Source organism: Sesamum indicum, linkage group LG4 (assembly GCF_000512975.1).
Source record: "Sesamum indicum cultivar Zhongzhi No. 13 linkage group LG4, S_indicum_v1.0, whole genome shotgun sequence".
NCBI classification, from domain to species: Eukaryota; Viridiplantae; Streptophyta; class Magnoliopsida; order Lamiales; family Pedaliaceae; genus Sesamum; species Sesamum indicum.
Genome location: NC_026148.1, coordinates 3798984 through 3813332, shown reverse-complemented (window position 1 = coordinate 3813332; position 14349 = coordinate 3798984). Strand labels below are relative to the sequence as shown.

Sequence of the window (14349 nt, the reverse complement as noted above, 5' to 3'; positions counted from 1 at the left end):
GCTTGATCTGCTTATAGTTTTACAGCCTCGTCAAACAAAGAGTACAGAACCTGAAATTTACAATTCTTACAACCAACTAATGTTAGGAAAGGTACACCAGAAGCTAAAAAGAAAATCTGAGCATAGCCCTAATAAAATCTAATAATATACACTAATGCCAGCGACATGTCCATGAGCTTTTTGTACGAAGAATTGCACAGTTGACAATCCTAACTAAGAACTAATGCAGGTTAAACATCTCAATCTTTTTGCCTATTATTCAATGGGGTCAAGAGGAGATAGCTTTCAGTTTTAAGCAAGAATTCGGGATTGATAGTGAAAACTCAGCAAAGAATGTCTTTCTCATTCAGGGCAACACGCTGGTCTAATGAATGCCACAAGCGGAGGCGAAGGAAAGGTTGGCTGAAGTTCCATTCCATAACCACCATATTAATGGCAGGGCCCCTCCACATAAGGGGACAGCCACCACCAGGGTGTCTATCATCATCAGACTTCCTCTTATCTAATTCCCATTTAATTGTTGAAAGACTACACGTTATCCGATTCTAACATGACATCAGATGGATATACAGTAACCCAGTGCTATTTAAGGATTGAGACTGAGTTCTACTATTGTCTTGGAGTGTTTAGTTCATGCAAGAAAACTTACAGTACTCTGCTTAAACCAGCCTTTTCACTTAAATCTGTCTATAAATTAGGACATAATGTCAGGATGGTTAGCCTACCAACAGCAGAAGTTGAATTGCAGTTAAAAAAGGGACAGTGGATAAAGGCAGGGGAAATGGGGTGGGTCAAGAAATGATACCGACACTAGACGTTAGCTAGTCCATAAATGCAAGAAATGAATACAAATTTCTAAAGTTGAATTATGTCTGAAAAGAAATCCGAATATGACAACTGCTAGGTCCGGCCATTTATATTCAACCATATTAGCTCGTTTGAAGCGATATAAAATCATAGTCGGATTATTGGGTCGAGACAATTGTTAGCAACCATCTCTCTAGCAAATAGGGACGCCCAACTTGATAGAATTTATACTTAGTACCCCAGTAAGGATTCTGAACAACCAACTACCTCATACAATGCAAGGAAAATCTCAGGAACAGAAGATGATAAAGAGAAAATGCCATGATTTCATGATCTGGAGGTCCATAAGAGGGCTTTATAATCCTGTCATTTTCTTGTGCAAGAATCTTCATTAGCTAAACAACTAAGGTTTAAATGTCTTAAAATTGGCATTTAGAACTGGTCCAATGGCCTTGAGTGAATATCCGACCAGCTCTTAATGTCTCTGGGGACTATTGGATATTTGATTGAGAAATTCTGAAAATTACAAATACTTGCTGGCAAGGCCGAAAGAAACAAATTTTAATGCCAGAAAACAGCATATAGCAACCAAGATAAAGTGATGCTATGTGAACAACATGCTTCTCCAATGTTTCATTTGGATTGGGGGAGAAGGATTTTCAGAGTAAAGGACATTCTTGATTACATTTAGATTTGAAGAAATTACATTTCCATTTTAGGATGTCAAAATTCCAAGACTGCGCAATGCCTCAACACACCTATATATAACAAGCCACCACAGATCTCACGAACCCAAACACAGAAAGTAAACTCCCAAAAAGGGGTTTCCAGGGAGGATTTTGCAGGGTTGGAGGGGTGGGGGGCAGTCGGAGCGCTTAGGCACCGGACACCCGCCTCTAAGAAAAAGCTTCCACTTTCATTCTCTCTCTCAAGCATTTCTATCCAAGAAGAGAAAATTATACAACAATATACCACAAACAAAATGATATCTAGGTATATACAAATCACAAATCCGCTGGAGCACAGAATTTGGTAACATAAACCAAACCCATACTAATACATGCTTTCTTGCAGGCAATGATATTTGCTAATTTTCTTTGCAATCTTTAACAGGCCGTGCTTGAAGACCCCCTTCCATTTTCTTCTCAATTTTATAAGGCAGGTAAGTACCAAGAATCCTATCCCACATCACAAAGAAAGGCTGTGAATAGTTATACTTGGTGCCATAGAGCTGATGATGAATATCATGATATGCTGAGTTGTTTTTAAAGAAGAGCTGGAAAGGGTTTCCCGGCAGCCATAGCCCACAGTGATCATCGACTGTTTTCATTGTGGCAAAGGAGAAGAAGAAGATAGAAGCTCGAGGCGACATTCCTGAGACGAGGAAAGCCAAAGCTCCACCAACTGTGTCAAGAAGCACGCCCTCCAAGGGATGGTTGTACAGGGCTCCAAAAGCATATGGAACGACGAGCCTGTGATGTTGTGAATGGACATGCCTGTACAAGAACTTGTTGTGGTGCATATACCGGTGCATGAAATACTGCCAGGTATCCAGTACCATCATCGCAACAAAGAATTGTCTACCAAGAACAACAAGGGAAATCTGCTGAGCTTCTGCAGATTCACAGTCGCTTCCAGTAACCTACATGACAGATAGAGTTCATATAGAGGTCAAGAAAAGAAAAAAAATGAAGTTTTGGCGAAATTCCAAGACATAATTATATGTACCAGATATAATTGCAAATATTATGCTAAAACCAAGCTTTCTGTTTGACACGGAGTATCAGGACGAACATATCCCAAGTGAATAAATTTATGTCATCCACAAACATATTATCATAACAGGAAGGCCAAACAGGCAGCAATTACATATATTTATGAACAAATATCAGATAAGTTTATTCCTAGCACATCATAACGCTTCCAATATCATTAGAGGGATCAAAAGTCAAAGTTTAGATCCTTTCTTCCAATCACTAATCACAGCATTTCAAATCACAAATATATCTCAATTTTCTGTCCAAGGTTTTCTACAGAATACACTATATGGCTTGAAAATCACTTGTTGTAGCAAAATATCTGGCAACTGTAATATGGGACAACCAAGAATGTGTTGGTGTGCATAACTCCCCCATTTACTCAAAACAGGTTTTGAATCCACTGAACTGAACTTTCTTCTTGAACTTTAAATCATTCAATCCCCACATAAAACTTCACTAAGTTGAAGATTGTAAAGCCAGTTCTTTAATTCTTAAAACATAACAAGAAGATGAACCTTTCATGTCGTATCTTCCAACATCAGCACATGATTATTTTCTTTGAAAAATAGCAGCAGCAAAGTCACTGGAGTAGATGTAAATGACATGTTAGAGGTACTTTCCAGCCAAAAAGGACTTAGTCATTACTTAGAAGACAAAATTACAATCACATCGCACATGGTTAATCAAAAGCATCGCAAACAGCTTTCAGTACTTATTATTACTCAAGTATTGCATAATTACGAATAGACACTGCCGGGATTTCACTCATCTCAAATGCAGGGCACAGGAAATTTGTTCCATAATATACCTTTATTAAAATAATTAGTAAATCAGCTGCTTTCGATTTTAATTTGCTACAAGGGAATAGCCTAAACCCATAAAAATCCAACTCTTTAGTTATAAATTCAAAGGACATCTGAGATGGCAGGGCGAGAACTTGATCACAATCATCACACCGATAACACTACAATAATATATTATTCACATGAAGCAACAACTAAAATAGATATGAAGTAGCGAGCAGGGGCATTTCCATATCCCAAACACTGAGAAAGTTAACAGCTATTACAGGCCAGATTTCATATCGGAAGCACTGGCCCACAAAGAGACAATTTGTTTACCCATCCAAGAGAATGGCCTAGAGCCCCAGTTCTGACTGAAAACCTACGAATAGCTAAGTATATTGACCATATCCCGTATATTAATCATTACCAATAAGTACCTTATGTTATAATAACTAGCATAAACGAGCAGCTCATTACAAACTTAGACATAACTTGACATTAGCTCCTCATTAATCTACCCACCGAATATTCATAGCTATTTACCCCACCACTTTTAACACATTCAAATGTATGGAAGTGGAAAATGTCAGAGCTTCAGCCATCAAATGTGCTTTATAAAAGTGAAAGTTCTCAAATGTTTTTCCTTGCCCAAAAGCACTCTTGTGCCCATGTGTTCTAGAATGAACTAGCCAAATGATCAACATCCATCTGCTTATCACCACAAGGATGGTTGATGCACCTACCGGGTTGGCACACGAGGTTAGCTTCCAGAAGACTCTTGATAAGCTCAACATCCAACCAAGTCTTGTGAAAAATGTCTAGCAACAACTTTATGAGGATTGATTCCCACCAGCCATACTGTCAAAATGCTTATGAATGCTTCAAACATTTGGAAGAAACCTAAAATGTAAAAATATCTGTCCATATCAAATAAGAAGGGTTTGAAACTGACAAACAACGCAGTTTGAAGTGGATACACTGCACATCAATCCTCCAGAATTTTCCCAAGAAAAAATGCATGTGCAGTGATTGAAGAACAAAAGGCAAGATACAATCTTTAATGGACTTATCTATGACAGAGCAAAACCTCATAATTAAGAAAAGGAAAGGGGATGAAAATAAAGAAAAGTTTTGGAATGGAAATAAGAGTCACACAACAATCATGATCCTACAGGACATTTTCACAAGTAACACGACCACACGACACCTTATATTTGTAACTCTCTCCCTCACATTTACAGACTAGAGACCATCAGAAGTCTGAAGACTCCTACAACAGCAGAAGCCAATTCCCTGCAGCAGGCTGCCCGTGCAGATGAAAAAACACACCTAAACAAACTACACACACTTAGATGCAGAACCATCATCAGGCTGATTCCATTTCAATCCAATATGATGGCCACTCCACGTGTCTCAGCTGATCCACCCGGATCAACACCCAACCATGTCATATATTCGGGACTATGGAACAGAGGCTGGCGTTCCTGTTCCGACCGTGATGAACCATGCCCAGGAATTGTCCACAAGCATTTAACCCACCCATAACTATAGATTATCATCATGACGTTACTTTTGTAGTTTCAAAAGAAAAAAATTGATACAGAAAAGAACACCACTAATCAATGATATATCCCCATATATTTTTTAGAGTCCCGACCGATAAATGCAAACGACCACAATCTTATTTATACAAGTCAAAACATCACGAAACTCCACCCAATGTACCATATCTGCTACGAAACATGTATAACCCAAATTGTTGGGTCCCTAATATGTCACATTAATATAGCAAAAGAAATCATATCCCTATGCAACGCCCTCAATGAAATGTGCAAACTTACAGTACAAATGCGTCAACAAAGTCACAATCCAATAAACATGAAACCAAAGAACACAAAAAGAAAGAAACAACTGACCGCAAAGAGGATGGTGGCAACAATAGCTTGAACAGCCTGCTGAAGGAGGACCCCTATAACCACATCTTTTTTAGGCACCAAATTCTTCTCATCTTCATCCTTCCTGGAATGCAGCCTGTAACTCTCCATTGATCCCAGCATCATATAGATCCCTGAATACACCCAGTACAAAACTATGGGAGCAAATGTCCCCAACAATTCATCAGAAACTTGTAATCCGCCGTCCATTATTAATATTCCCATGCCTGATAATTAATTTCCGAGCGAAAAATCCCCTTGTTTGGGAGGAAAAACAAAAACAAAATAGAAATGAGCTAGGGTCTGGTGTTCTTGGAAATCAACAACAAACCCTAGTGAAGAAATGGAAATAGATCTAGGTAGGGTAAAGGTTGAATGCAATGCGATGTATGTATATATTGGTCGTGAGGCGTCCTTCAAAAATCAGAGAGTGATAGTAGAGGTGCCTGCCCTTCCCTCCCTCCCTCAGATATTAATCATTCATATGTTGGGGGAAAAACATAACAACATATACATACATATATATATAAAAATATATTGATTTATTTATTAAAAAGAATTTGCCAACTGTATACAATTTCCTCAAACCTCATAAGCTCATCATTTCGTTGTCTCCATTACTACAATGTTGAGTGCATTGTGGTTGTGAGAAACGCACACACAATACCCCCCTCCCACTCTTTCTCCTCAGTATGGCAGGCGGAGGTCTCTATATAATATATTTATACTATACTAAATTCTAGAAATAATCAACACAAGTATTTTATTTATTTATTTAAACAATCAATATTTTTAAATAATTTCGTGTTATAACAATATGTGTATATATATATATATATTTATCCATTTACTCAGTGTATTTCCAATAAGTATTTTCCAAGGACTCGAACAAAAAAGATAATTAGTATGAAAATAAATAATTGTTCGTGCTTTAATTGATATTTTATTTCGAGTGAGTTTAAAAATATTACATAAACAATAGAATATATAATTCTTTAAAATATTATGAATGTTCAAAAAAAATTAATAATGCCATTCGAAATATTAGTTTGAATGATTTTTTTCGACTCTTTTCAACTGTCATATCAATTCTTTTGAAATAAGTGTTAAATTCAGATAAGTTGTGCTTTATTTTAGTTATTTAAATAAAGTGGTCTTTTTTTTAATTATTTGAATAAAGGGGATTAAGTATGATAATAAATTGTGTATCAATAATTATGGATTAAAATGTATATATATATATAGTAGAAAATAGATATATTACTCTTTTTTTATGGGTTTTTATTTTTAATGGTTAAAATTTAAATAGAATAGAATTGATTAGGTGATGATGAGGTGAAAGGAAGTTGAGGTGAGCAGTCAAAATTCAGAAATATGATTTGACGTTGACTTCATGTCATATTTCCTGCATGTGACGTTCAAAATATATTCAAACAGATTTTCATCATGAAAAAATTTATATAATCTCTTGTAAAATTTAAAAAGGTGTATACTGAGCACTAGTGTATTTGAACATAAGTTTGATGTTGTAGTGACAAAATTATTTTTCAATGGTCTATATTTAATCTGATTTAAATTTGTGGTTCAAATTTAATCATGCTTATCAAAATTAAGCCCTGATTCTAGTTTTCTTCTTCTCTCATATTTTCGTTGTACGACCACTTTTTCGAGCAAGCTTATCATCGTTGGAAAGCCCATGTAACGGCGAACATCTTGATACCGCACCCACTGCAAACTCCAATCTATTGGTGAGTTATCTCAATTTTTCTGCTAAAAAAACCCTAACCCACGCCCCCCATCTTCTATTATTTTTTTCTCTGCCATCCGACCACCTCTCAACATGTGTTACCACTGTTGGAAAGTTTGTCTAACGGCAAGCATTTTGAAATTTCACCCACTGAAAATTTTCAATCCGTTGGCAAGTTATATCTATTTTCTGCTCAAAAAATCCTAACCCACGCCTCCATCTTCTATCGCTTTTTTCTCCACCGTCCGACCGTTTCTCGATGCAAATCTACCACTATTGAAAAGTCTGTCCAACGACGAGCATTTTGATACAACAATCTCCCATCCATCGGCAAGTTATCTTTATTTTTTTATTTTATATTTTTTAGGTTTCCTTATATATATACATATAACTAAATTATATTTTTTATATTATATTTTTAAAATATGTATAATTTAAAGATAGGGGTAATTTGGTTATTTAGGGCAAAATATATATACTTAGTTGCATTTTGGGCGCGTGAAATACAATTCTAGAGGCGAGGGGGTAATGTGCACCTTTTTAAATTTTAGAGGGAATTATATAATAATTTTTTTTTTATTACAATGGCTTATTGAACATTTTGTATATCACAAGGGGCTAATATGGATTTTACCATCATTTCTCATGGTGACCGCGAATTTTTTATATGTCCGTTGTGGAGAGACAGACAATAGAAATTGACTTCACAAGAATGAATGCCCCATTGCTAATGAGGCTGTATTTATGGAATAGTAGTTATCTTTGTTAGATATTAATATTCGATAGAAATTATTATAATTAATTTATTTCAATAAATAATAATCATCGCTCTTACTTCCGAAAAAGAACAAAGAACCCATTTTTGCCCTAACCCAAAAACTATATATACACGCATGTTATCTTTATTTTTAAAAGAATTAATTATATTTATACTCTTTTATTTTTATGAATTATTTCTATTTTTTACGTGATTAAAAAAACTATTTCTGACAATTAAAAATAAGAATAATGGACATTTTTAAAGTGTATATGTAATTATAATTTGTGTAAATGATGTTCGTTTCAAGTAAGTATATATATAATTTTTTAAAAAGAATGAATAATTTGTGTAGATAAATAATAAATTAAATGAAGTGGATATAATTATTCACTTTAAGATTAAGATGCTCCGAGATAAGTTTACCTTAGTAAAAATTGAACCTTTACTTTAAGACTTTTCAAGAAAAAAAAAGAAATAAATTTAAGACATTTTGTGATTTACAGATGCTTAATTGGGTTTTTTTAAAAAAAGAAATAAAAAGCATTTATGCAAAAATAAATGATTACTTGTGGGTGTGATTTTTGTAGTAACTGACCTAATTTATGCCACAAAACAATTATGATTTACTGCATATTTAATTTATGATGAAGATAAATCATTATAAACACAAATATTTATCTTATAAAGACAATATTTTCCACTAATGCAATGTAACATGTCTCATAATTTTATTGCTAGCAATGTGAAACTCATTATTCTCCAAAACTAAGTAAATAATTAATTTTCTTATTTGTATGAAAGAGTTAAATCCAACCTTACATACAATATAAAAAAGAATAAATAATATTTTTAAACTTTTGTTTTTCTTTTTCAAGTAATGAATTTTCCATTTACAACATCAAGCTTCCCAGTGGAGCAAACTGAACACTCTGTGATTCAGTTTCTTTAGACCAACAAAAAAGAAAATCAGACTACCAAGAAAAGATCTCATTAGTGTTAACTGTACTTGTGTAAATCAAGAAATTTAGGAGTAGCATCTTCTTCCCATTTTACTACTCTGCAACATCAAATGCACAGGCAGGCAGAGACTGAGGCAGTTATAGCATACAATGTGAGTCATGAGGCATCTGCTGTAGGAACCCTCTTCAGGAAATCGAGCGTGCTTTGTTTGGTCTTCGTTCGATTGGCAGGAGCTGTAGTGGAAGTAAAATCATAAGTGTAAGCAAGCATGGAATGGGAGCTGAGAAAAATTCCGGGTGTAAGGGAGAAGGTGGCTATTGACTACCTTCAGTTTTGCTGCGTTTATTAGACTTGAGAACGGCGGATTTCCATTCATCAAAGTCATGTTCCTCCATTTGCTTACGCTTCTTGTAGGCTGAAGGCTGCAAGTATATTACATAAAGTTGAACATAAAATGACAATCTGCTGTGAAGAACATGTAAAAATACCAAACAAGCATTGTCAAGAAGTTCAGTTGCTTGAGGGGAAAAAAGGTTTCATCCTTGCATAGTAATACTTTTGAGTTTTGATTTACAGAAAGGCTGTCAGATTCTAAGATGAATTTGTTTTAGAAACATTTTAAGTTTTTCAAACATATGAAACCAAATTGGTTAAGAAAGATACTGATGATTACCTCATTCCCATCATCGGAAGAATAGCCACCATCCTCGAGCCTCCTTTTTTCAGGTAATGCATCAAGAAGCTCTGCATGCACAGGGCAAAGAGTAAGAGGAATTCATCAACTAATAGCAAGGGAAAGAAAGAAAGAAACCAAGTAAGCCTAAGACACTGAGTAAACAAACGATGAGGAATAAGCCCAATAGCATAGAAGGTCTTTACTCTTTAGGACTACTGATGTTACCTCGGTTTCCTTTAATCTTTCTAGAATCCTTCTTTTCCTTAGCTATCCCAAATACATCAAAGCATAGTTCTAACATTGAGGTAGACACCTGAAATTACATAACTGAATGATTACTAATAATATGGGAGAGCACTCCATTTACTGTACCATATAAACCATCGGATGGATACAAGAATGTGATTCTTACACTAGAAAATTCTGATTCTGATGTGCCGGCAAGCTCAATCAACTTGAATTTATCTACCTTGAGCTGCAAAATTTGCATAAAAAGAGTCAGTAAACTAGCCACCTCACACTTGGAACTGAATAAGCAAGTGAATGTAACAGTAATAAGATCCAAGATTTGTGCACACCTTTTGTTTTTTGGCGCAAAGGTAAAATGCCACGGCCGTGAAAACTGGCCGACTGAAATCAGTACTACCCTTTCTAGAAGGAGGCAATGAAGCAAGAAATCGGTCCTTAAACCTGAAAATAACCATGACAAATTAGAATTCTTACCCCAATATACATGTTGCTGTTCAAACTTCAAAGCCCTTGTCATATGATTATACAAATTCAGCCATCATCAAGGATATGGAAATACCAAATCACATTCACACACAACAACCATACCCAGTCAAATTTCAAACAATTCACGCTGATGTAAATTACATAAAAAGAACAAAATCGATACAAGATGGTCTACAAATCAAACATAAAACAAATTCAATACTTACAAGGAGAATCCCTTGTGAGCAATCGGGATGAGCCGCACACATCCAAATTGAATAGCCAATTCTCTTATATCAAGCTTGTTCCTAACCCAAAAAAAATCAAACAGAGAAAATTTTAATATCTTCAGTAACCTCAAGATTTACAAATAACATAACATAAGAAAATGACAATGAACACTGACTTGACACCAATGCCATTCTGCATTGAATTAAAGGATCTGTTATAGGCCTTCTCTGACATCCCACTCAACTTTATCGCCGTTTGTCGATCGAAAATAACCTCCATCCTAATTACACAAAAATTCATCACGAAAAATTCAATGTCAAAGTCCTAACTCAATTATCAGAAGCAAAAATCCTCGTGCTAGATCAAATACCTGGAAGCGGCAATTTCCAGGCAGATTATCGCCTTACAAATCTCCCCCTGAAAATCAACATTCACACCTATAAAACCTCATTCGCATCACAAAAACAAGAACACGGCGATTAAATCAAATGGGCTTCCTTTAATGTAAATAAAGAAAACCTACAACTCCAATAACGGACGAATCGAATTGGATGTCAGCGAGCCGGCGAAGCTCGGCGGCCTTACGGATGAGTTGCTTCGATTCAGAGAAGCCCAGTTTCTTGGCTATCTCTGACATGTCCATTGCAATAACTTTAACCGGTTCTTTCCTCTCTCTCTTCACTGAATGGAGGCTGAGGGATTAGGGAGAAGAGATTGAAATGGTGGGCTTTGGTTGAGCTTTTATTCAATCAAAGATTACTGGCGGGAACGCGAGAGGAGTGTCGAGTTCTTGGGGAAAATATTTTGATTTTGGCGCCGCGGTGAGAAATGGAGGCAATTGTTTCTGTTTGGCGCCAAATGAGTTGGATTTTCGTCGCTGTTACTGTAACACTAATAATTGTTCGTTTATTGTAATAATTCCAAGGCAAAATATGACTTTTGGTCCCACTAGATATGCCCATTCTCACTTTTGATCCCATGGTTTACGTGTTCAACATCTTTAATCCCAAAACTCTATTTTTTTAACACATTTAGTCCTGCTCCGTTAAAAGTTGACGGAAAAACGTGCCGTTAGTCAGTTGGCAACTAGCATTAAAAACAGACTGCAATGCTTGTGTACAGTATTTGGAGGGAAATAATGGCGCCAAAAACACATTTTTTTGCTATATATATATCTAAACAACACACAAACACCACACAACATTCTCATCTTTTTTTCATAAGCCAAAAGATGTCACAAACATCTCAAAATTCTTCAAATACTGAATGTTATTGTCACAAAGCTGCTCATTTGAAGACCTCGTGGACAAGTGACAATCTAGGTAGAAGGTTTTATACTTGTTCTTCGAGGAGAGGTAGAGATGGATGTGGATTTTTTATGTGGTTTGATCCACCAATGTGCGTACGAGCTATCGTAATAATTCTCGGTTTGTTGCGCCGATTGAATTTGCAAGAAGAGGAAATTCAAAAATTGCGTCAAAGAAATCAAATTTTGATTTTTGTAATGGTTGGATCTTTTTTGCTGTTGTTATGTATGTTGGTAGTTTGAACAATTAGGTTATTATGCATTATTTGATGTTCTTATATATTACTAGATGACCTTTTAGTAATAGTCAATTATGTATAAAAGGACTAATGAATACGCCTTTTTTGCAAGTAATTATAGTTTTTGTTGTGTTTAAATGTGTAAGGATAAATTTTGAAAGCAACAAAAACGGAAACTAAATTGCACAAAAGCAATAAATTAAATTGCAAAAAAAACAAGAAATATACTCAAATGCACTGATTTTGATCATTAATAAAATATGCTGTAAAGTGCAACTTTACATGCTTAAAATCTGCCAAATACTACCACTTTAGAAAGCCAAAATGTGACAAAAGTCTTCTTACAGTACCTAGCAACATTTTATTCCTTGAAACTTCACAAATTTCCCTTGCCAATACAAGCCAAAAATCTGCTGCTACAAACCAAAAACGGCTGCCAACAAGTCATCAAAAATCTGTTGCTATACAAGTCAAAAATCTTACTGGCAATGCATCTCATTTTGACTTTTTAGCTATTTTCTTCTTCTTTTTAGTTGTATCCAATGCTGCACTTAAATTTGTTATTATGACAAAATTATTTCCTCCTTTTGTGAGACAAGGGACTCCACTAACAGAAGATTGGTTTACTTTTGAGCATTATGCAAAATTGTGGAGCATGTGTTCACTTGTCTACAAAAAATCAGCTTACTGAGATGAACATGAATTAAGAAAAATGAGTTTAATGAGATGAACATAAAAAATTATTTACCATTCCAGTGGTATTTGACTGAGAAGTTGCAAGATTTGGTCCAGATGATGACTCAATGAGCACAGATCTTGTAAATCACCTTGACTGCACATAAAGTAACATTAGTTTCAACTTCATAATTAATGGCACTAAATTATATTTCAACTTACATCAGAATTTGCAGAAACTTGTTTATTTTGATCCTGCTTCATGGATTTTCTTGTGGACTTTCTTGTCTGTACATAACATTAAATCAAAGTTAGTGATATCAATAACTGTTGGCTGCAACAAATTAAAAGACTTACAGTTTTTTGTGGGGCCTTTACAATAACTGTTGGCTGCATGCTTATCACGGGTTGGTCCTTCTTCTTCCTTGCACATCCTTTTTTATTGTGGCCTGTTTCTCCACAGTAATGACACTTCACTTTGTATGGTTACCTCTTCATTTTGGTGGTCTGATTCCTTTTGCCTCTTGTCCTTTTTTTCCCTTGTTAGCTGGCTCACCATATTCCAATATTCTCGCTCTTGCAGGTCTTCTCGCACCCCTTCCAAAGTTGGGTGGAAGGGGTGGGGTAAGTCCACTTTTCTCCCAAAGCTTAGGGCCATTAACATGTAAAATTGCATGCTTATACACATCAATGAATGTTGCCACGCTATAGCAAGGATTAATAAAGTCATATGGCTCTAAGGATTGAGTACATATGGCACTCATTCCATGTTTGCATGGAATGCCTGTTAGATCCCATTTTCTGCATGTGCAAGTGTGGTTTTGCAAATTGACAAGATACCAAGCACCATCATAACAAGACACTTCATAATGCCAATCATCTGACTTGATTGGTACACAATCAGCAACTTTTTCAATATTTTTTTCAACATTTTTTCTGATTTTAAGGCAGATTTTGTTGTCTTGCCATTTTTTCTGGCCCTGTCTCTCAATTCTGAAAGTCTATTCGTTATCCATTCCCTGATCCATTCAACCATGGTCATGATTGGTTTTTCTCTGGCCTCAAGAATGCTACCGTTAAATGTCTCAAAAATGTTGTTTATCAACATATCACACTTTGGAAAACAATTAAAATGAGCCCTGCTCCAATGTGCTGGAGGCTTGTCACTCAGTCATTCAACCAATTTGGGATCTAGTTTAGCAAATTCCTCCATTCTGAAATTAAATTCACTCACTGTTGTTGCCTTTGCAGCACTCCACAATGCTTTTTTAAAAGCTAACCCTCTAAATCTAGCAGTTCTCATGTTGCCAGTAAGTGCCTAACACAGAATTCAAATGGAGGAATTAGCCCTTTCTGCTTGTCACTAATAAAAGTGTATGTGTCATCCCTCACAATATGCAAATCATCCTTTAACAATTCAAAGAACCACTACCATGCTTCCTTAGTTTCTCCAGAGACCACAGCATAAGCCAAAGGGTACAAATTATTGTTAGGGTCAATAGAAATTGCAGTACGCAAAACATCTCCATAGGGACCCTTTAGATGACACCCATCTACCCCTATCACAGGTCTACAACCAGATAAAAACCTTACATCAAAGCATCAAAGCACACATAGAATTTAGAAAATTTTCTCTGCCCATCATTCCCATCTGTCATTACCATCATCACTATGGACCCAGGATTACTGCTTCTTAATTCTGATGCATAGTCCCACAAGCAATCAAATTGATCTTCAGCTTTGTCTTCATTTTTT

General features: G+C 35.6%; 2 protein-coding genes across 3 annotated transcripts; both read right to left on the bottom strand.

Moving 5' to 3' along the window:
* LOC105159960 (sphinganine C4-monooxygenase 1-like) lies at window positions 1703-5772 on the bottom strand. Of its 2 annotated transcripts, XM_020693561.1 has the most exons (3): window positions 5269-5772; window positions 4096-4252; window positions 1703-2449 (listed from the first exon to the last, which is right to left on the bottom strand). In XM_020693561.1, the coding sequence occupies exons 2-3, from the start codon at window positions 4144-4146 to the stop codon at window positions 1895-1897; spliced, it is 606 nt and encodes a 201-aa protein (XP_020549220.1). In that variant the 5' UTR covers window positions 4147-4252; window positions 5269-5772; the 3' UTR covers window positions 1703-1894. The 2 variants fall into 2 exon arrangements, with proteins under 2 accessions (XP_020549220.1, XP_011075497.1); XM_011077195.2 differs by lacking the exon at window positions 4096-4252.
* Window positions 8662-11179, bottom strand: LOC105159959 (origin of replication complex subunit 6). The gene is made up of 10 exons (XM_011077194.2): window positions 10898-11179; window positions 10745-10791; window positions 10550-10654; window positions 10371-10451; window positions 10008-10119; window positions 9842-9904; window positions 9655-9742; window positions 9427-9497; window positions 9079-9175; window positions 8662-8986 (listed from the first exon to the last, which is right to left on the bottom strand). Exons 1-10 carry the CDS (start codon window positions 11015-11017, stop codon window positions 8910-8912), a joined length of 861 nt encoding a protein of 286 aa, XP_011075496.1. The 5' UTR covers window positions 11018-11179; the 3' UTR covers window positions 8662-8909.

Excerpts from the sequence above, each read along its gene's own strand:
- LOC105159960 (XM_011077195.2), bottom strand. The coding sequence starts at position 5,511 with ATGGGAATATTAATAATGGACGGCGGATTACAAGTTTCTGATGAATTG. Across the intron at positions 2,450-5,268 it reads TTGCCACCATCCTCTTTGCG|GTTACTGGAAGCGACTGTGA; the intron begins GTCAGTTGTTTC and ends TCTGTCATGTAG.
- LOC105159959 (XM_011077194.2), bottom strand. The coding sequence starts at position 11,017 with ATGGACATGTCAGAGATAGCCAAGAAACTGGGCTTCTCTGAATCGAAG. Across the intron at positions 9,743-9,841 it reads CAGAATCAGAATTTTCTAGT|GTGTCTACCTCAATGTTAGA; the intron begins GTAAGAATCACA and ends ATGTAATTTCAG. Across the intron at positions 9,176-9,426 it reads CTTCCGATGATGGGAATGAG|CCTTCAGCCTACAAGAAGCG; the intron begins GTAATCATCAGT and ends ATATACTTGCAG.